Genomic DNA, 22,513 nt, shown 5'->3' with positions numbered 1-22,513 from the left:
TCTCTGCATCTCCATGTCTTTGTCTGGGGTGGGGAGTAGCGGGGGGTGGGGGGTGGGGGAGAACATCTGCCTCAAGGGAGGGAGAACTCACATGCATGTTAAGCACCTAGCAGAGAGCCTGGCCTATGGGCAGCACTTGGTGTGAGACATTTTCCCCTCCGCCTATGTCCCCATCTCACTTTCTCATACTGGGCTCCTCTCTGCTCTCTGGCTCCTTCTGCACCCCTGGCCAGGTCCTGAATGAGTCGGATCTGGACAATGACAACATGCTGTCTTTCTCAGAGTTTGAACATGCTATGGCCAAGTCTCCAGACTTCATGAAGTAAGGTGTTCTGGTGTGGGGGAGGGGGAGAGACCAGCATAGTGGGGGGGGGGCCCAGGAAGAGCCAATGAAGCCCCTCATCTTCCCAAGGAGGTCATGAGTTTCCAGGGTACTTTGCTGATTCTTTCAGAGTCAGCAAACCTGGAGCTTCGGAGAAATTAGGTAACCTACATTTCCAACCTTTAGAAAGAAGGAGTGGGGTTTTAACCAGAAAAGGCAAGATTACATTCCAGGCTCTGCAAATGACGCGGGTGGTCCTGACTTCAGGTACTGACCATCTAGAGCTGGCCTGGCACACCGGTGTCTTCCCCCCAGGTACAGGGGCCTCTAGGACTGACCGGCGGGTGGCCTTTGCCACTGCCCGTCCTGCTCCCCTGCCCCCACAACTCCAGAGGTCACCAGGAGTCAGGGATTTGCACGGGGGTGTGAGGATGTTCGTCATGGAGTATTTCCAAACCTTGTTTCAGGCAGAAGGGGCATTAATGGTCTTGTATCTTGATGCAGACACCCTTGAGATGATTGGCCATCTCCATATTGCCCAGGCCATGTTTAACCATCTTGTTTGGATCCTTCCAGTTATGGGGAAAGCACCACCCCTGGAGGCAGCCCATTCATGATCGCACAGCCCTGTTAGAATGCCCTTATTGGGTGGAGTTGGCATCTGTTTGCATACGTCTGCCCTTGGTCTTATAGTCTAGGTGAATTTGATAGCAAAGAATGCCCACGCATGATGGTTTAACCAACCAATCAGAAAAAGAACAAAGACAACTAGACCTCAGAGAATACCTGGTCAGGAACTGAAGATAGTGTATTTTCTCTCTTCTCTGTGCCTGGAGTCTCTGCCTCTCTCCTCAGCTCCTCTGCACTTAGCTCTACATGCAAACCAGAAATCTCTCCTTTGTCAAACAGGAGGCCACTCATGGCCTCCCGGCAGCAGTCGCTCACTCCAAAGTAGTATCTCTCAGCTCTGACTCCAAATTCCCAGACAGAGAATCCGATTGGCCCGAGTCGGGTCAGGTGTCCACCCCTCTTCCAGTCACGTGGTGGGAGGAGAGGGCTCTCCAGGCCAACCCGGCTGCTTTGGGGCCCAGGCCTGGGCAGACCCTCTGAAAGGCTGTCCACACTAGGAACCACCCCAACTAAGGGTAATTCCTCTTCTTCCAGAACAGCTCAGCACATAACTGAGGCCAGAATCCTGTCCTCCTTGCCTTTCTCTTTGAATCTCTCCCATTTCTTTCCATTGGTTTTGGCACCACGAGGTTCTGACACTCTTCGCTTTCTGGTGATGCTAAAAGGAACATAAGGCTTTGGGAGGGTTTGCAACAATCGCAAACCGGCCATCCCAGAGAGAGGGACGAGAGGGGGCCTCCAGGACCACTATGAACCTGGAGAGTGGAGGGCACTTTAGAGCTGTAGCTCAGGGTGGCTCATGGGATGCTTTCTCTCAGCTCCTTTCGGATTCACTTCTGGGGCTTTTGATGTGGTCACAAATACCTGAGCTGGCAGCCTCGAGGTGGACCACTGGAACTTGGAATTCAACCCCCTTCGGGCACTGGGGGACTCTGAGCAGAAGTATGACTTTGTCCCTGTCCTACCTCACTTCTGGACCATTGTTTATTCAATAAAGCCAAACAAAAGCCTTTCCCATCCCCCCACCAGTTCATCTTTTGAATACAGGATCGTGTAGAAGTACCTTTTATTAAGGACTGCTCATTCTAGGGCTTAAGTTTGCCGATGACAGCAAGCTAGCTGGGATGACCAGCCTTTTTGAGGACAGGGTTCAAATCCCAACCCACATCACAGCAGGGACCAGGCCAAATGGGATGAAGTTTATGCAGAAAATCCACATCATTCCCTTCCTTCACTGGAGCTACCTCCCAGCATCTCCTGCTGCCGACTGTACAGAGACATGGATATAGCGGTCATTCCGGTTGGTGCCCGGCTTCCCAGTCCTTGTCACGGGAGAAGACATCTAGGACCCACTTGGCAACCCCAGGCTCCAGGATGCAACAGTGTGGACCAGCAGTTGGGGTTTATTTGCTTTGCTCTTCAGCCAAATCCTGGAATGAATTCGGCCACCACAGGGACCCTTTGGCACCCAGGTGGTCAAGGAGTCTGGGTCACAGGAGAAGCCCCTTATAGGGTCTCTGAGAGCTGACAGATGCCTCTCTGATGGGCACACAGTTTTTCTCATTTACATGGTCCTCTAAGGAGGTGTCTAAACACCGGCTCCCAGGGGAGGGGCTGTCTCAATGTACTCATTGACATGTACTTGAACCTGCAGTGGTCTCTTTGCCTTTAGGTCCTGTTTCACCCATTCAAGAGGTAATAAATTTCCCATTGATTGATGACAGTCCCTTGATCAACTCTAAGAGATGCTGGAATGTTGGAGAAACCCTGTCATGTGGATACGTACCTGGCCTGAGGTCCCCATCCCAGATCCTGTCTATGGAGGGGCTGTCCCCCGCATCCTGTCCCCTGCCCCAGCAGGCAGGAGGCCTCCCAGGAAATGAGAAGCAGCAGCCTGGTGAGAGCAGACACTCCAGACTCCCCACCTCAGGCATGTGACCTGGGATCCCATTCCCCCCATTTCCTTGAAGAATGGCTTAGTCCTGGGTCACTCCCTCCTGTGCTGTTCTAGAAGTAGTCCCCAGGGGAGATGCCAAATCAGCCTGTGCATGCCAGTCTGGGCAGAATGCAGAGAGAGGTTGCTGGACACAGCTTTTTCTCTCCGGCACCAGAAGGGCTTCAGGGCTGAGTCATCCCTACCTCTGAGTCTCCACATGGACCACAGGCAGGTTATGTAGTGGGAAAACGAGGGCTTGGGTCAAAACACTGGGTCACTTCTAAGCTGTGGGAGCTTGGGCAACTTTCTCAACCTCCAAGACTCCGTGTCTTTATCAGTAAAGTGGGGCCAACACCACCTCCCTCACAAGTAAGTGTGCGGACTAAATGATGCCAAGTCAGGGCTCAAACTAGAAGTCCTTTGCATCCGACCCCCTGTGCAATTGTTCCATGGTCACTTCCCCATCGTTCTCAGACATGCGATCATGGGGCTTCCTCGATTATACTCGTGGAAGCAGATGGGAGGTATCTCTGTACCTGAGTGAACCGCCACCAAGACTCAGGAGCCCTTCAGTTCTTGGTCCTACCTGCCCCCACCTCAGAGGAAGGGTTGGGGGGGCCCAGTAGGTCACTGGACACTGCTTTCTACTGGCTTGAAACCCTGAGCTGAGCTTTCTACAGGCCTTAAGACCCAGTGCTGTGTGACCCTCAGGCATGTCCTTGTTGCGGCCAAATGTTCCTGGAGCTCAGAGGAGAAGACCATGGGTTTGTTCGTGGCTAAAGATTTTATTCCAAAAAGCCAACCTGGCCAGAGCCAGGCTCTCAGACATCATGCTCTGAACTCAAAGTAGCGATCTCTCTTCTGCCGCTCGTGTGGGGAGACCCTCTTCCCCGAGGGGAATGTCTGGTAGGTCTTCAGGTTCTCAGGGGATACTCTTAAAAGGTGCCACTTCTTCTCTGGGGTCAGAGGAGGACTGGGGGCAAGGATGGAGCCAGCATTATGCAGTGTGCCAGGGAGGTGGGGGGGATGCCCATCCACAGCCCTGCGTGCCCACTGTTCTAGCCCATCCTGACCCTATGAATGCTCATCAGCTCAACATCTGATAAGTCACCCTGCAGTTCAGATCAGAATAATTTGTACTTGTACAATGGTACAGTGGTTAAGAGAGAGAACATGGGTGTCAGACAGAACATGGCTGTCAGATTCTGGCTCAACTCTTGCTGGAAGTGGACACATAAAATGGACTAATGTTAGTACATCTGTCTTAGCTTTGTTTTTTTTTGTTTGTTTGTTTGTTTTTTAAAGATTTTATTCATTTATTTGTGAGAGAGAATGAGAGACAGAGAGCACGCAAGGGAGGAGGGTCAGAGGGAGAAGCAGACTCCCCGCTGAGCAGGGAGCCCGATGCGGGACTTAATCCCGGGACTCCAGGATCATGACCTGAGCTGAAGGCAGTCGCTTAACTGACTGAGCCACCCAGGCGCCCTGTCTTAGCTTTGTTTTGAGGAGTAAATGAGGTAATGCTTATAAAGCACTTCAATAATGCTGGACAAGGAGGAAACACTCAACAAATATAAGAAATGGTGATGATGGTGATGATGGTGGTGATGGTAATGGTGGTGATAGTGATGGCGGTGATGGTGACGGTGGTGGTGATGGTGGCAACGGTGATGGTGATGGTGATGGTGGTGATGGTGATGATGGTGATGGTGGTGATGGTGGTGGTGATGGTGGTGATGATGATGACAGTATGGTGATGATGGTGATGGTGGTGGTGATGATGGTGATGGTGATGGTGATGATGGTGATGGTGGTGGTGGTGGTGATGGTGGTGATATGATGGTGGTGATGATGGTGATGGTGGTGGTGATGGTGGCGACGGTGGGATGGTGATGGTGATGACAATGATGATGGTGATGGTGGTCATGTGATGATGATGGTGATGGTGGTGGTGATCGTGGTGGTGATGGTGATGGTGGTGATGATGACAGTATGGTGATGATGGTGATGGTGGCGATGGTGATGGTGGTGACGGTGATGGTGTTGATGGTGATGATGATGCTGGTGATGGTGGTGATGGTGGCGACGGTGATGGTGGTGATGGTGGTGATGGTGATGACAGTATGGTGATGATGGTGATGGTGGTGGTGATGGTGGTGATGTGATGGTAGTGATGGTGATGGTGATGGTTATGATGATGATGATGGTGATGGTGGTGATAGTGATGGTGGTGACAGTGATGATGGTGATGGTGATGTAATGGTGATAGTAGTGATGGTGGTGATGGTGATGAAACTCGGGAAAGGGCAGGGATTTGCCCCAAGCCACAGTGGTGATCAGGAAAAGGGCTGCGTGCAGGCACTGACCCTACTACTCCCAATGACCTGGTTGGCCCTCTGAGCTGTGTGAAGCCATCAGCTGCATATGCTGCCAGAAAACTCGGAGAAGAAATGGAGCTGGGGCATCCCAGGCTCCCCACAGCTGGGGGAGGTGCAGATCCGGCCCAGAGTGATCTCAAGAGGAGATATGTCCTCAGGAGAGGCCCCACACTGCCTCCAGGTTTGGTCTGACTCAGAGCCACCCAAGGGGTGGAGATGGCCAACCCAGAGTCCTAGAGTTGGTGTCAGGAGATCTTGGTTTCTCCAGGTTCTACCTCCAACCAGACTTGCTACCTGGCACAAGTTTCTGAGGCCATCACTAAACCTCAGTTTCCCTATCTATAAAATGGGTCCCTCTATCTTACAGAGAGGAAACTACAGAGGCAGTTAAATTTGTGTCTTTAAAAAACCATTAAACTCAATGGAAAGTTTTGCTGCCTTATCAATAATGATGGTGGCGAGGCTTGGGGTTCTTGAGGCAAGCAAAGGGTCAGCATGTAGTTGGAAACCCAAGATCTTTCCACTGACCTCCTGATGCCTCCTTCCCCACACAACGCCTTGGCAGCACGGACTTGATTTCCATGCCTTGGTGTCAGGAGGGAGAGCAAGACAAACATGTACCTGGATTATCTTACAGGGCAGAGCTGGCCTTCCCTGGGAAAAGCAGCTCTCCTGGATAAAAGCAGTGTGATTCAGGCAGTGGGGAAAGTTCACATTTTGTTAGATGGACAGTTGGACTTTGAAAGCTATTTTGTAGTCCCAAAGACAACATTTTCTGAGTCTGGTCAGAGTTGGAGGGAGGGACCAATTCCCTGCTCTGTGTAGTGTCCTCTGTGTCCGCCAGAGGGCAGCAGTTCCTCACTGCTCAGAGCAGCGGTGACCACATTTGGACGAGTGTAGCTGCAAGGCTGCCATTGCAGGGGAGAAGCCTGCAGGTTCGGGCCAGCAAAGATGGTGGGGTTTGCTCCCAAACTCCCCAGGCATCTGGCCAGGAAAACACTCTTTCTGATTCCGCTCATTCAGGTTCCTGGTTTCCCTGTGAGGCTGCCCAAACCCTGACCCCTTGCTCTGTAACCATCACCCTCTGCACTGTAGGCTCCTTAGGGCCAGACCTTAACTCATTTCTCAGGCTGAGTGGCTGCGTGCCTGGCTGAAAGCAGGTGCCCATGGACATGTGTCTGTAGAATGCATGAATGAAGGGAGGGCAGGCACTCACAGGTCGGTGGGGAGGGGGTACCGTTCCCGCTCCTTCACAGGCAGCACGAAGTAGGGGACCCGGGGCACCATGCCCGTCTTGTCTAGATAGTACTTCCGATGCCACTGTGCCATCTACAGCTCGACCCAAGGAAGAGATGACAGGTTGTTAGTATGCAGCAGTGACGCGGGGCCCCTGCATTTCCCACCTGGCTATACCTGGGCAGGGGGTGGGGGCTGCCTCCCCTAATGCCCCTGTTGGAGTCCCCAGCTGGGTGTCCTCTCTGAGACCAGCTTCCCGTCTGTCTAACGGGGATAATGGCCCACAGCGTACCAGCTTTGCTAGGGAGAGTAAAGGAGACAAGCAACCAGCAGAGGTAAGGTATGTGACTCCTGGCTCAGCAGGTGGAAAGTTTGTTTCTCCCTCCCCCCTCCTCCCCAGGACTGGGGGGTCCTCTGTGTGAGAGCCATGATGGAGAGCAAAGACCCTTCTGTGCCCATTGACACAGTTCCCCAGCCCCTGGACATCTGACAGCGTTGACTCGGTCCTCTCCCTGGGGAAGCTGCCTTCTCATACGGTTCTCTGCCCTAAGGACCAGGAGGTACCCGCGTCCTTGAACTCAGGCTGGAGGGATGTTTGCAAGAGAAAAGAGGGAGAGAGTGGGGTTTCTAGGAACACAGCAGAGAATGAGCCCCGGCCCCCAGGGAGGTGGGCGAACACCTCGGTGCCTGTGGCCCCTGGGGTTATGTCTGAACCGGACCCAGAGGAGGCTTTAAGAGCCAGAGGAGCAGGACCAGAACATCAGGGGGTGGGCAGTTAGGTTCCAGTCTGGGGCTGAGGTTGACTCGGGGCACATCCTCAGAGGGTCTGTGAAACAGAGAGGTGTCAGGTGGGGACCAGGACCCAGGTGGGCAAGGACAGTCGGGGACGGGGGCTTAGTGGGCCCTATGTGTGTGTGTGTTGGGGGGGGTCATCCTGTAGGTGAATCTTTGGCCTTTTACTCTAGTAGGAAGTAAGCAAGGGCCCACAGGGCCACGGGGCAGAGGTGAGGGTGGGCACATCCCCAAAGGCTCCAGTTCTACCCACAGTGGGGATAAACAGGGACAAGAGCCCCAGGAGTCCCTGGGATGGAGGGGGCATCTAAGAAACCGAGTCCCGAGCCCTGTCCCCAGTGCCCCTAGCCAAACTCATAGGTTCCTTGCTAGCTCAGGGGCTCAGAAAAAGCAAACAAAGTCACTCTTTGAGGGTGAGAGGTCTTTGGCCCCGCCATCGCTCCAGCCCACTCCCCCACCGCCACGGAGAGGAGGTAGCAGCCCAGCCCAGGGCAGCCCACCTGGTAGAAACCCGCGAGTTGGGCGGAGCGGTCACTATCCAGGTTGAAGCGGGTGTAGACGGGGGTGTGCAGCCAGCGGTCCCGGGTGTGGGAGCGCTTACTCAGCACCAGGTCGGGGTTGGAGGAGAAGAGGGTCGGGAAGTGGCCGCCTTTGCTGAAGGGAGTGTGGCTCTTCTCCAGGGCAGCGTGGCGTTGGTCCTGGAAGTACTTGAGGGTGGTGGTGCCGTAGGGGGAGCCAAAGGAGAAGGCCACACTGGGGACATGGCCTTGGTACCTGCCATGGTAATGGGGAGTGGGGAGATCAGTGCAAGGTTCCAGGGCCAGTTCCAAGAGAGGCCCTGAAAACCCAGGGATGGGGTCAGTGGGCCCCGTGGGTCACTTCTGGGCTTTGAGAAGCTTCCCTAAGGGGCACTGCCCAGCTCGGGGCTCCGGGGCACGATGAGGGAAAAAGGCTCTGGGCCTCTCCTCCCTATAGAGGACGGTCATCCCTCCAGACTAGAGGCTGAGGCAGGGACCAGAGCACCGGGGCCCCATCCTGAGCCCCAAGCAAGCCTGCAGACAAGTCACTCTCCATTCCGAAGATGGCAGGCCTCCTGCTGCTATCTCGTTAAGGGTCGCGAGAATATCAGAAGTTGGGGGGACACAGCAGTGTGACGATGCTGTCAGACTGGTTGCAGCCAAGGCCTGGGTTCACGTGCTGCAGCCTTTGGCCTCGTGAGGCGCCACTCACACCAGCTGCCAGGAGCCCCATCGCCCACTGCAACCACGGAGGCCAGCGAGAGGGGCAGGGGGCTGGCGAGCGGGGCCCCTGGAGACCCCGGGGAACACACGCCCGCACAGGACGCTAAGGAGCCCCAGTCAGGTGAGATTTACACAGAGAGCCAGGCTTGCTGCGGCCAAGTGAGGGGAGACCGGGCGACCCCCGAAGAGCAGGAGCGTCAGACTTTGTGCAAGGGACAGAGATCAGTGCTTTCCCGGTCAGTGCTTCTCACCTCCTAAAACCCGGCCTGGACCCCATGGTGCCCTTGAAATGGCCCTTGACAAGGCCATCACGGGTCGTCTGCCGCACTGGATGTTGGTGACCTCTGCCTTCTCAAAACGCCGCTCCTGGATTTTAGGACACTATTCTCTCCTTGTCTGCTGGTCTTCACCTGCCTCTCTGACCATTCCTTCACGGTTCCCCCCCGCCCACCATGACGCGCCTCCTCTGCTCTCTTCCTCCAGGGTCCGTCCTGAGCCCACACAGTCCCCTGCGTGATGGTATCCATGCCGAGGCCTTAACCGTCACCCTTGTGTGGATGACCCCTGGTCTTCATCTCCAGCCCAGAAGTTCCCTCAGACTCCCCTACACAGTGGCACCCTAGACCTCTCCCTCAGATGTCCCAGGCACTATCTCTCCCCACCACCTCCCCAACAGCTAGTCCCATCTCGGTGAAGAGCACTGGCCAGATGGCCACGCTGCCTCTTACCTGGACCGTGGCCGCAGCAACCCCTCATCCTCCTAACCATGCTCTTACCTCCCACCCCGTTCCCATACTTCAGCCGGACTGACCTTCTAAAGTCAAGCCCTTAGCGTGGCATTCAAGGCCGTCTGAGAGTGGACCTCGCCTCCTTCTCCAGCCTCACCAGCTGCCCCGCCCCGGGTTGTAAAGAGCCATTTGCAGTTTCCTGCCTGTAGCTGCTCTTTCTCCCTCCCACCCCGTGTCTCTCCCATGGCATTTGCCCTGTGCCCCCCAGCCATCAGGAATGCCTGCCCTCTCCCGCCGCTCCTGATGCTTGCCCACAAATACTAAAGGATCCCATTAAATACTGTGAGCCTTAAGAAGCTAAATACTATGGGGCCCCTGGGTGGCTCAGTCGGGTTAAGCATCCAACTCTTGATTTCAGCTCAGGTCATGATCTCAGGGTCGTGCGATCAAGCCCCACACTGGGCTCCACTCTCAGCACAGTCTGCTTGGGATTCTCTCTCCCTCTGCCTCTGCCTCTCCCCCTGCCTCTCCCCCTGCTCGTGCTCTCTTTCTTTCTTGAATAAATAAATCTTTTTTAAAAAAACAGACCTGTCCTATCACTTCCTTGAAGATCCTTTCCTTGCCACCTCTTCCAGGTCTAGGTGGGTCGTGTTCTCTGTGCCCATCCCACCACTAGCCAAACCTCACTCTGAATGCTCTTGTCTCTGTCTCTGCCACTAGGCTGGGAGCTCCTTGAGCATAGCTGGCTCATGTCTAACCTCTGGATCCCCAGTTTTCAGCACCAGGTCTGGCACGCGATCTGAGTAGGAAACGTTTAGGGAACAAACAAAATGAGTGGCTGCCTGCCTACAGCATCAGTGATGTTTCCAGCTGGGCCCGCTCACACCGATGCCCGACGACCGTGCTGCAGGGACCCCCGGGGCCTCCCCTGCTGGGATGCCAGGGGCCTCGCCTGTGCTCAGCTGAGTTCTCTTACCAGGGAAGCCCCAGGGAGTGCGGGGAGCCTGCCGGCCCCTGCGACATCACAGGCTTCCCCGTCTCACCAGGCCAAAGCGCACTGTGGTCTAAGGTCCGCGCTTCAGGGTCACCTGCAGCAGCTGCTCTGGGCCTCGGCCTCCTCACCAATAAAATTAGAGAGCAGTGCATGGCTTGCTTTTTCCCATCAGGCGGGAGTCAGGAAGCCAAGCCCGGGGATTACTGACAGGCCTTCCAATTGCTCTCCACTGTGAGCAAAATAGAACAAGAGCCCCTCCCTGGTTCCTGGCCCTACCTCCCCTCAGCAGCTGTGCCCTTCTAGAATCTTGCAGCACTTGAGGTTGCCTGGGCCCAAGCAGGGAGTGAGGGGAGAAGCTTTCCACTGCACTCAGGCATTCACCCAGCCTTCCCTCTCCTGCCCGTGGCTTCTCTCCATCCTTGAGACCATGACCCTCAGGATCCTAACCTGCTCCCACCTGCCTCTGCCCTTCTGCTGGATCCTCCCGAGTTCCTCAATGATGGCTGGGTCTCCTTCTCTCCTGGAAAGACAGTAGGGCTGGTGATGCCTGTGAGGTCACCTTGGCCACTTCCGGGACAGAGTCCTCCTCTTTGCCACGGTTTCCCCCCTCCTGGGTCCGGAGCCTCCCCTCCTGCCCTCCCTCCGCCCCCATCAGTCCCTCTCTATTTCTCTCAGCCTCTGTCCTCCCTCCTTGCCATCTATACTCTCTCCTGCTCTCTTAGCTTCTTCCTCTCTGCCTATAAACACGCACATTTGTGTGCATTTTTCCCAGGTTGCAAAATCCTCCAGTGGGCCTTGCCCCCTTGCATCCCACTCTTTCTCTTCCCTTATTCCCGAATTTCCCTGTGAAATGTTCTGTACCTTCTGCCTTTGTTTCTCCCTCTCCCATTCTTCCCTTGACCTCCCTCAGTCTGATTTTTCACCACCACCTCCCCCCCACCCCGGCTTCAATGTGAGCCTGTATTTTTTCATTAAAGTAATGTAAAATCATCCAATTGCCAAATCCAACATCCTCGGCTCACCCTTTCTCGGTGGCAACACTCGCGCTGATGCAGAAACTCATTTGCAAGAAACATAACCTGAGCGGTAGAAACAGAGTTCCTGAGAGTTCTTTGCGCTATGTATGAAACCTAATAACAATATAAGCTAGACAGTCAAGCAGTCAAAGTCCGGCAGTAGGAAGAAGCTTCTTCCTTCCTCCTGATAAGTCCTTCCACATGGAGGGAGCTCCCTACAGACGTGCCTCCGACCCCCACTTGTCCTTCCACCTTCAGGTGGAAGAACGTTGGGCTGGCGGGCTGAAGAGGGAAAGGAGGTTGCCTGGGCCCAAGCAGGGAGTGAGGGGAGAAGCTTTTCACTGGAAGCAAGCCAGCCCACACGGCTCCTCGGTGCTGTTTTGGGCGCACACACTCTCTCCTTCAGGAGGAGAGCCTGCCGCAATCCAGCCCTCTGCCACCTCCTTCCGGGGTCCAGTACCAGTCCTGTTCTCCCATATCAGCTTTCACTCTTTTGTCTTACTTCTCCAGTGGTTCAGAAGGCAGGAATGAAAGAGAGGCTGGTCATCAGGTGCTGTCAAACCCCAACAGAAAGATCATACAGCGACAGCACCAAAATGAAAGAAAGGTTGTCTGCAACATTGTGTCGGGACAAGAGCGTGACCCAAGAACATCAGACTGGCCAAGCGGCCGTTCAGATAGAAAGGCAGCCGCTGGTCCTTTCCCGGCAAGAAAGAGCTCAGGAACCAAAGCAACCCATAGGCTCTCCTTGCAAGTAGCGTTCAGTGACGAAATCCTGCCAACTAGGAGATGATTCAAAAGAAAGAAATACCCAGAATGTAGAACCTCTGTGAAAAGGAGTGGTGGTTAGCTTCAAATCTATTTAAGTACGGAACTAGAAATAGCAGCGAGGTGAAGTCTGGTGACAGCGCGGAACGTAAATGTTATAAAACCTGTCAAAGGGAAAAATAATTTCGGCAACAAAAATTGGGGGGGTGGGTGGAGGGGCGATGGGAGTGCACTTACGAAGAATTTATAAGCAGAGTCAACCCATGGCAACTAAATCTAAAATGTGTTGTTGAAAAACACACAACACAGTGACTCTCACCCCTGGATGGTTTTATTTTCCCTCCCTCCCTCTCTTTTAGACAGATCTTTTAGGAATTAATATCTCTTGAGCTGAATTAGCATTAATCTAAAGTCTGGGAATTCTTCCATTTTATGCCAGCATCTTTCTCTTCGGTGAAGTCCTAGTAAGATTACATTTCATGATTTTCATTTTAAAATAGCAAATGTGGCATGATCATATTTTTATAGAATTGCTTTGCCTATCTTTCTACCCACCCAGCCAGCCAGCCATCAAGTCTTTTTGCTGAATAGACGCCCAATGAGGAACTGGAAGGAAGTTCACCAAAAGCTAACCCTGGTTCATTCTAGGTGTTCGGATTTGGGGTGCTTTGTTTCTTTCTGCTTTGTACGTGTATCTTTTTTTTTTTTTTTAAAGACAGTGAGATAGTGTTAAGAATTACTTTACTGGGAACCTACTGTGCGCCAGTGTTGGGAATCCAGAGGTCCACAAGCCTCGGCCCTTCTTCCTCCTGCCTAACCCCTCATTCCGTATTTACTGAGATACACGGTATGTGTGCAAGAGCTCTGATGCCTTTAAACGCAGGGAGAGAGGCCCATTCCCCGGGGTGGGGTGGGGGCGGGATTGGTGGAGCCCCAAGAAGGGCCTTCCACTGGGGTCAGGCTTTGAAGAGAACCTCAGTGTGGAGGGGGATGGCCTGGGAACTCGTTCTCTTCCCCTGCTTATCTTCTAGGTGCTTCCAGATGCCCCAGAGTCCTCTTCTCTTTTCAGAGACCCACTCCCTCTGGGAAAGCTCATTTATGTTAGACTTCCAATACTGCCCATACACCAAGGATGCCCAGAGCTGTGTCTCTGTGTTTCTTCTCCCGGCTAAGGATTCACATACCTAGTCGTTCATATAGGGCTTGCCCACGAGTGCCAGGTGCAGACTGATCAAAACCAGCCTGTTCCTCCTCCTCCTGGATAGCTCTGCCTGGCTTAATGACACCGATATCCACCCCTTACCAGCCAGAAACCGGGATTCACGCCATCCTCCCTTCTCCATCCCCCTTCTGTCCCTAGGCCCTGTGCTTCTCCCACGGCTGCCAGCCTGGCTCTTCGCTTGCCGGAGTTTTCAGTCTCCCAGCCAGTCTCCCAGACCAAGTCTCACCCCTCCAGCCGGCTGTCCACACTGCTGCCAGAATGATCTTTCTCAAACATGCATCACATCACTAAGGCTCACCTCTCGCTTCTCGCTTCCCCACGTGCGCCCAATGCCCCGGAAGCGTCACATGCTGCCCACACCTCTGAGCCTTCGCACACATCCACCCAACCGGGATGCCATGTCTCCTCCTGCCCCCGGGGGGTTCCCCACCCTTTCACAGAACCAGGGCTCTCTGTCGCCTTCCCTAACCACACACCCTCTACCAAACGTGAATTGTCACATCCTTCGTCCACGCTCAGGCGCACATTCATCCACCTCCTCTGCTGATCTGTGTTCCCCTCTATCCTCAGCACCTACGCAGCACCTAACACAGGACTAGTGCTCAATAAACGTCCGCTGGAGGGGGCAGAAGTCCCGAAACCCGGGGGCACCATGTCCCAGAACACTGCTTTCAAGGGGCTTGGCTCTGCTCTGCAGAGCACACGCGGGCACACAGCGTCCCACCCACAGGGGCCTTGGTGCTCCTCGGAAGAAAGGAGCTATAGAAATGTGACGTGTTCCTGTGATTCTTGTCTTCACCACCCCCAGGCTCTCTGCCATACTCCTCCTCTGCTCCCCGATTTTCCACCTTCTCTGAATGCCAAGATATTTGCATCCCAATAGAATAGAAGCCCCCTCCTCCGCAATCCTCCTAAGGTTGGATTTCTGATCCTGTTCAGAGTTTGCTGCTCAGGGAGGGGCGCAGGGGTGCGCACATATGTGCACACGTTCACATTCATGTAGCACTCAGAGGGCATGCCTCGGCTAGCCAGGTCTGTGTCCCCTGCCCGCACTTGCAGTTGTGTGCCTTGAGGGCGACCCTGTGTGGTTCTACCGTAAAGCTTTCCGAAGGCCTGTTGTTGGTCGTGTGGCCGGCCGTGGTAGAAAGAACCGAGGGGAATGGCAGGAATGGCAGGTTTCATAACGGGGCATCCAACAGTCCCTACGGTGCTCCCACACCTCCTCCTTGACCCCCTCCTCAGCCACCTGCACGCGAGCTGGGAGACTGTGCTCAGCTGGGACCCCCGGCAATGATCTTGTGTGTATTCCTGTGCGTACAGGGAGCAATCCCTCCCTGCCTCTTGATGACCCTGATTGGCCCCAGACCTGACATTAAAATTAATTACCATGCCATCAGAGATCCCATGAGCAGCCTTATTAACTAATTAACTTGTGACTATTCAGCACGTCCTCATTCCACGCGCGCCTTCTCCATAACACTTCCTGCGGAGTACAGGGCCAGCAGACCCTTCCCCTGGGCACAAACTTTCAAAGGCTCCCCGTTGTCTAGGAAATTAAGTACAAATGGGCTAGGCACTCAAGGACCTGCTTGATGTGGGCCCCTGGGAGCGATCTTCCCAACCTTCTCATCCACTTCCTTGTTGCAGCTTTTCCACTCCAGCTAAACAGGCTTTTGTTGCTCTGGAGGCATATCCGGCCAGCACCTTTACCCCTGCCTCTCCTCGGGCCATCCCCTCCATCCCGAAGACACTCCTCTCCTCCTCTCCCTGCCTTGGGACCTTAGCCATGCCTCAAGGTCCATTTCTAAGACCTTTTCCATGGAGCCACCCACAGACCATGCTTGTCCTCTCCATTGAACTGTCTGTGCCCTTTGTGACTTTTTTTATTTAAGTTTTAATTTTTTTAAGTCATCTCTACACCCAACGTGGGGCTCGAACTCATGACCCCAAAATCAAGAGTCATCATGCTCTTCCAACTGAGCCGGGCAGGAGCCCCCCTTTGTGACTCTCTTCTGTCCCAGTTCACATTCTGGCTATATTGCAATTACCTGGGCCTTTAGTCTAGTCTTTCTTTCTGAAGTATAAACTCTGTGGGGAGAGAAGGAGGTGTTCTCCTCCTGTCTGCATCCTGGCACTCCTGGCCCTCAGGAGATGCTCTGTACATATTTGTTGAAATGAACTGACAAATGGAGGCACATTTTAAAGGACTGATAATTCTTCTGGAAAGAAGGAGGGTCCCTGTTACAAAGCCTAGGTCTCCAGCGGCCCCTGGCACCCTGTTCTTAGGAAGCCTCCCCAGTTCTTCCGGGTTGTGTGAGAGGTATCAGTTGCCTATCTGGGCACATGGAGTCTCCTACATCCCTTTGGCATGTGGCCTTTGTTTTGTAGCCGAGGATGCACGGGCCTGTCTCCAGGGCTGCACCTGCAGCACCAGGGCCTGGGCTGAAATGGAAGGGGGTCCCCTGTCCCGGCCTGGCCCGGTGAGGTCTCAGGCCTGCAGCAGTTGGCAGGGGCCGGGGGTGTGCTGGAGGTGGTGAGTACTGGCTCCTACTGGCCGAAGGGAGCTGATTACTAAAGTTCCAGGATTTTTTTCAAGCTGTTGTTAAACAAGCCAGCATTAAAATTTAATTGTAAAAAAAATTAAATTATATAAAGTCACAATTAAAGAAATTATATTGAAAACAAAGGTGATAAACCCTCAAAACTGATTACTCCCTGATTATGTCACTATGTCTCACCACCGTCCGTGTCCTGGAGTTTAGTTACGACTCTTGCATGTGTAGGGTGGAATGATCGGGTCCGTGTGCTGCTATGCACCTCTTCCCAGCTCTGCACGGTGACATTGTGCTGCTAGCTTGAAATCAGCCACAGTGGGAGGGTTCATACCACAGACAGGAGAGAAATGCTGCAGATCAAGTCTTTTTCCCTCCAGAGAGCTGGCTGTCTAGGGATTCCGGGTAAGGGGACATAGTCACCTCTGTGTGGCCACCTTCTTGAGAATGTCCTCTTGATAGTGGAATGCACTGATTTTAGGGTCTTGCGGCCCCTAAGGCTCAAGCCCAGCTCAGTGGCAGATAGGGGCCCAGCTGCCACTCCAGGCAGACAGAGGGAAGTGACGGGGGGCAAGTCCCCCTGCCCTTGCTCCTGGTGAGAGCCCCTGGGCAGAGCTGGGGGCGTCAGGGGCAGCGGCAGTCCGGCCATGAATGAAGGCACAGTGGCGGGTCAAGTGTTTGGACGAAGAGCCTGGTGAGGTGTGGTGGGAGGCAGAGAGCAAGGGGATGGATACCACTTAGATGTGACCTGCAAGCAGGAGGCACAGAGCCCCCACTGTGGCTGGTCTCATCCCTTGAAAAGCCTTACAATCCCAGGGACTTGGACCCAAGAATTCCCTGCTCACTGCAGGGAGGGCACACAGGCCAGGCACTGGCAAGGTGCCTGAGGGCTGTGTTGCCCAGAGCAGCAAGGAACCAGGAGGAGCTCCCTGGCAACGAGTCTGAAGCCCAGCATCCTGTTTCCCTTGGTACCCAGAATCAGGCCTTGAACACGGCAGGGATCTAACTAATGGTAATAGCTAACAATTGGAGGGATTGAGGAGAGCCTGGGTGCTGAAGTCACACGGACATGGCACGGTAACTTGCTGAATGACCCCAGGCAAGCTGTTCGTTTCTCATCTGGGTTGTTGCAAAGGTTTTTTAGAGAAAGTGTGTAAAGAGCCCTGCACAGTGCCTGGTACACAGTAGGTGCTCACACCCGGGGGGCTCACACTGCCGGCTTGTCCATCACCAGCTTGGGACTCAAGCAAGTTCCCCTGGGCAGACCTCAGTGACCACATCTGGAACAGGAGGGGGCTGGGCCACAAGATCTCCCAAGTCCTTACCACTGGGAATATGCTCTGCCTCTAAGAATAAAACTGGTAAGGGGGATGATTTGAGTGTCAGAAGAGACTGGCTGTGCTTAAAATCCTGTGATTAATATTTATAATTAATTATCCAGGTGTGGTGGGGAACCTGGGATTCTTTCATTAAGTTAACAAAATGAGGTAGCATTTAGAAACAAAAGATAATTCATTCCTCATCGATGGGGATTTTAGGGACAGCATATCCCTCCCAGAAAGATCCGTGGCAAAAGCCGCAGATACAGGCTCAGCTATTCAGACTAGTCCAGCTCATGCTTGGAGCCTTCTTTATGATTCACTTGTTATCACAATTTCTAGATCAATCCCAGGACTGGGTGCTCGAGGGAGCTGCAGACGAGGGGCATGGATAGAAGAGCAACACAGGATCGCTCCTGAAATACACAACCCCTCCTGGCCCCAGACAGAGTGGGGGGGACACTTGGGGAGGGTTAGGTCCCACCTGGGGATGGTGGGGATCTGAAGAAAAAAATATAATAATGTGTAGAATGAAACCCCATAATAAACACCCAGAATGTGGTATGAACACCACTCTCCAGGGCTGCCAAGATGGCTTTGAACTAAGCCTCATGTGATTACACCGCAACGGGGACCCATCAAGGGCGGCCCCTGCTTGTATGTCTTATAACAAACCTGGCACATCCCAAGCGCTCAGCACGTCTTTGTCAAAGGAATGCCTAAATGAAGGAGAGGATTAATAGGAAAATCCTAAGCCACCTTTTCTAACACACCTGGCTTGACATCAGGAGCATCTCAGAATCCAGTCCCTGCCCTCCACGCCCGGGGCGACTGGTGGGGGAGAGAAAGAGAATCTTACACCCTGGGAAAAAAGCTTGGGAGTGGAAATCTCAGACACTTTGACAGAAGGGGCCACAGAATGGAAGAGACCGTCAGACTTGCATCTTAGATGTGTGGGGCTTGATACCAGCCAGAGAAAGGAAAGGTAGGTTTGACCCTGCATCTGAAAATGCTAAAGGCAGGGCAGATCTGCCGACTGGGAAGCTTTCAAAGCCAGCATTCTGTGAGGATTAGGTGAGATGGGTGGGAGAACCGACCACAAAGTCCGGCGGCCAGTGCACCCGCCGTGCCAGATTCTTCGAAACCCACCCAGGCGCCCACCCGGTCTCCTTTCGTCCTTCATCCGACAAATGCGACTCCTGCGCGAATCCTGGGGGCGCCACACCGGGCTGGGGCCCGAAAAGACGGCTCCCTTCTCAGCTCCCCACGCTCTCGCTCCCTTCCAGGCGTCTCCAAACACCAACCTCACGCGGGGGCTCCCGCGCCTCCCCCTTGCGGGGCCGCAGGCCCGGTGTGCTCGGCGCTCGCTGGGAACCCACTTTCTACGAACGTGGTCCCGGAGAGTCCCCGCCACCCCCTGCCCTGAGCGCGCCAGCCCCGGGGGAGGCCCCCAGCCAGAGGAACCGTTGGCGCTCGCGGTTCCCTCAAACCCCAAAGACGCGGGGACGGAGATTCGAGCCGGAGGAGGGTTCCCCGGGCGAGACGCGGACTCCACCCCACGGGTTCAGGCGGCGGCCTTACCCGGGCATGAGGCCGGGGGGCACGTAGGCGGCATTGAACTCGGTCAGTAGGGTGCCCGCGCTGCGGGAGGCCATGGTGGGTGCGGTGAGCGCGCAGCGAGCCCGGCGCCCCGGCGCTCCCCGCCCGACGGTAAACAGCCCGGGGTCACCCGGCAACCGCGCGCCGGGCAACGTGACTGGGGCCCAGCGGCCGCCGCGTTCCGGGGGGCCCACAGCCCTCCTCCTGTGGACCCCGCCAATCGCCGCTCCCACCCAAGCGCCAGGCCTGGGCTCATCTCTGCGCTTCACCGCCGGCCCGCGCGTGTGCCGACGCGCAGATGCGGGATGAAGGTGGGACCTCGCTGGAGAGGCCCGGCCGGGGGTGCGCCCTGAGCGCGCTTCTGTCCGCTGCGGGGCTGGCGGACCCGGCCTGGGGCGCCCGCGCTTCGGAGGCCGAGCAGAAAGCGGCAGCCTCATCGCCGCTCTGCTCCGGGAGCCCGAGTGGCCGCAGGGACCCCACGAGCCAGCGCTCCCCGAGTCTGCCCGCGCACCCCAGTTCCTCAAGGGGAATTGTCTTCATTACTCTCTCGTCTCTCCCTGGGAACTTCCTTCTCACCCGGTCTTGCCCGGCAGACTACTCCACACGAGTGGTTTGTAAGTAAGGGGCCAAAAGCAAATCGAGGAAAGATCTGGGTGTGTGATTTACACCTGTCGCCAGTTCTGAAGTTCAGTCCACAGGGTTGGCTCGTTTGCACCAGAGAGCAAACTTGCCCAAAGCCCCGGTGAGGTTTCCTTGCAACGGTGCTTCCCTCCTATAACTGCTGCCCCCATATCCCGTTTTTCCAGTGACCCTCATCCCAGCCCTGGTCTTTAACTGGGGTGCGAGAGAGCCGTGACAGGCTCCAAGGCGACATGCTCTTTGCAACTTGGAGCCAAACCTGCCTCCCAGCTCCCTTGCAGCACTTCTGGTATCAGTAAGAACCCTCTGCCGTTTACCCTTGGCCTTCACAGTTTCATTCAATCCTGTGGGAGGAGAAGTGTTATCTTCACAGCTGACTCTGTAAATGGCAGCTGATGAAGACCGTAGACATTAATGAGCTTGCAGGATGGTTTTGCAACCAGAATTCTCGAAAGGCTTTCCCGGACAGATAACAATGGGATTGGGGCCGGGGGGGGGGGGGGGGGGGCACGAGTTTCCAAGGGATGCAAGAAGCAGGAGAACTGAGGCCGGGGGAGGAAAAGGATCTGACGGGGGAATGAGTGGTTGCAGACCAGGCAGAAGGACTCTCCACCAGTCCTTCAAGCTGCAGTCAGATCTGTGTATTTCTAAATGCCCCATGCAGAATATGAGCAATAATAAGAAACACCTTTGTAAAAGCTGTAAAAGAACAACTCTCAGTTCAGGTGTGCTGTACTCCAGGAAGATGTTCCCCTGGCCAAGGTCAAGTGCCCACTCTCTCCCCCATCATGACTTCCTAGCTGAGGGTACCTGTGAACCCAGCACCCTGTGTTCAGTTTGTCTGTGTTCCAGCGAGTCTTCTGCTTGGGGTCCAATACCGTATCACATTGACCCCTGAATCCCCAGCACCTGGTACTAGCAGGAGTTAGTATATGTTTGTTGAATAAATTTTGTAGTAAGAGTTAAAGAAATGGGTAATAGTAGGGAGAGTGGAAATTTAAAAAGTGAGATCTGGCTTAGGTTTCCGAGGGTCAGCTGGCTCAGCTAAAGGGTGCTATGTGTTGGCAGGATGGAATTACTGCCATTTCATCGATATAGAAACCGAGGTGCAGCCAAGCTCAATGCCTTCTTTAGGGCAAGTTCATGGGCTTTTTCCTAAAGATGCACAGGCCTCTTGAAATTCACCCCCTACAGGAGAGAACCACGAGAGGGCCTAGGGAGGAGATGGATCTTTTTTTCCTATCAAGTGCCACTAAGCCTTACAAATAAAGATCATTTAATGACCTCATTTATGGAACATGCTAGTTAATTTGTTTTTTAAAAAAGAGACATTAAACTTACCTGGTTTTAAAATTTTTTTGGATATTCATTTGTATTCAATAGATACAATAGACTGAAATACTCTGCTTCATTGTGGTTAGATAAAAGTGAGAAAGGAGAGCAGCAATTGAGGAAGGAAAGGGAGAGAAGGAAATAGAATATAAATAGAAAAAGAAAAAAGAAGGCAATGTGGCAAAGAATTATCTAGAAGGAGGCTCCTGTGACATCCTGCAGGTCACTGGACTGTAGAAATCAAAAGGACTAACCTCTTGTTAGCATGCTGTGAAAATTTAATACTTCCCTTTTTGAACCTTTAGGCTCTGTTCCAGATAGGTCACCAAGCTCACCCCTTATCCTGTTAACCTTCAGTGGGCATCCTACCATACCCAGGAGTCCGTCCGAGGCTCTGGGGCTGCAAAGATCAGGGCACCAGGGTCTCCCCGTGGGGAGACCCATGGGCAGCACAGATGAGGACCCCAACCCAGCCTGGGTGAAGGTGTGGGTGCAGAGGCACTTTCAGGATTGGGCACCAGTTGGGCTGAGTCCAGGCGAGAAGGCGGTGGTGGGTAAGAACATTCCTTGCAGAGCAAACAGCAAGAGGAAGGGTGCAGATGGCCTTGCAGAGGCTCCAGGTTCAGGAACCCTGGTCCCCGGGGTCCCTTTCGTTATAAGCCTCTCCTGGGGTATGTTGCTGGAAGAGAAGGAAGTTCTTTTTTGGTCCTTGGAAATTTTGCGAGCTCTCCCTTCCCCACGCCCCCCACCCCCAGCAGCTAATTGGACACAAGGCCTGACAATTCTGCTCCCTTGAGGCTCACTGGCCCAGCCTTCTCCATCCCCAGGCCCCAGGATGGGGTGAGGTTAGCTGCCTGGACCTTAAGCATTGTCCTTAGTAGAATATTAGCCTCTGAGGCCTTCACAGTTGGCCATCTCCCATCATGCTTAGCCTGGCTCCTGAGCGCCCCTCAAGCAGCATCCCATCTTCCCAGATCCAGGGATCCCAAAGCAGGAGGTCAGGATCCCACGTCCTGGGGGTACGATGTCCACCAGAGCAGGTGGAGGAAGTAACACCCCCTTTTTCTCAGGGCTCCCATTTCTGACAGCAGCTACCAGGCACAGCCTTAGTGTTGTCTGGTGGATGCCGATTTTCCAGCTGGGGGTGCCCAGGTTGAGATTCCTGAGTGGCACAGTGGGACCCAGCCAGGCCTGGCCCATCCAGGTTCCCTGAGCCTCGTGGACACCAGCAGCCCCAGTGGCCACCTTGCCTGGGGGCGTGAATCACCTCAAACACCAGTGCATCAGCCCAGCCTCCTGTGTGCACAGATGGTGAAGCTCCTTGCCCCGTGCGCCTCCTTCCACACACGTGCCCATGCCCCGCTGCGCACTCGTGGTGGAGGAGCCCCGTGGAGAGGTGGGCAGGAGCGTCTGCTCCGGGGGCCCGGAGAAGCTGGGCAGGGCTTTATCTGGGAGCAGGCGGCTGCTGAATAATGAATTCTGACTCTGAGCCTGCACGCCCAGGCTGCAGGCAGAGTGCACAACACACACACACACACACACACACACAGATCCACACACGCTGGGCTGACAACTTGGAGGGGCGGGGGCTGGCAGGGCTGCGAGGCTCTGTGAATCGCGGGAAGGAGCAGCTCGGCTGGCTTGGTTGCCTGGGTCTCTGTGGGCAGCATCGGAGGGGGCGCGGGGGGCGGAGGCAGCGGCGCGGCGAGGAGGGAGGCGTGTGCGTGCAGCCGAGCTCCCAGCTCCGCCGGGCTCACTCCTTCCGGCTGCTCCCGCCGGGCCGGCCGTGTCCAGACTCCACACACCAGC

The 22,513-nt window shown here is 54.6% G+C and overlaps 2 protein-coding genes across 2 annotated transcripts in view; one reads left to right on the top strand and one right to left on the bottom strand.

The window, feature by feature from the left end:
• Window positions 1-1,801, top strand: part of CIB4 (calcium and integrin binding family member 4) — a 46,636-nt gene extending 44,835 nt beyond the window's left edge. The window contains exons 6-7 of the mRNA XM_035000526.1: window positions 234-322; window positions 1,771-1,801. Of these exons, the coding sequence (XP_034856417.1) occupies window positions 234-322; window positions 1,771-1,801 (120 nt within the window). The remainder of the gene's footprint in view (window positions 1-233; window positions 323-1,770) is intronic.
• A 1,915-nt stretch (window positions 1,802-3,716) lies between these two features.
• Window positions 3,717-18,789, bottom strand: FAM166C (family with sequence similarity 166 member C). Its single transcript, XM_035000457.1, has 4 exons — window positions 18,716-18,789; window positions 7,795-8,068; window positions 6,483-6,595; window positions 3,717-3,861 (listed from the first exon to the last, which is right to left on the bottom strand). The coding sequence occupies exons 1-4, from the start codon at window positions 18,787-18,789 to the stop codon at window positions 3,717-3,719; spliced, it is 606 nt and encodes a 201-aa protein (XP_034856348.1).
• Between the last annotated feature and the right edge of the window lie 3,724 nt (window positions 18,790-22,513).

This window comes from Mirounga leonina, unplaced genomic scaffold, assembly GCF_011800145.1.
Source record: "Mirounga leonina isolate KUSES-001 unplaced genomic scaffold, KU_Mleo_1.0 Mir_125, whole genome shotgun sequence".
Lineage (NCBI taxonomy): Eukaryota > Metazoa > Chordata > Mammalia > Carnivora > Phocidae > Mirounga > Mirounga leonina.
The sequence above is the reverse complement of the archived record's forward strand: the minus strand, read 5'-3'. Positions and strand labels throughout refer to the sequence as shown.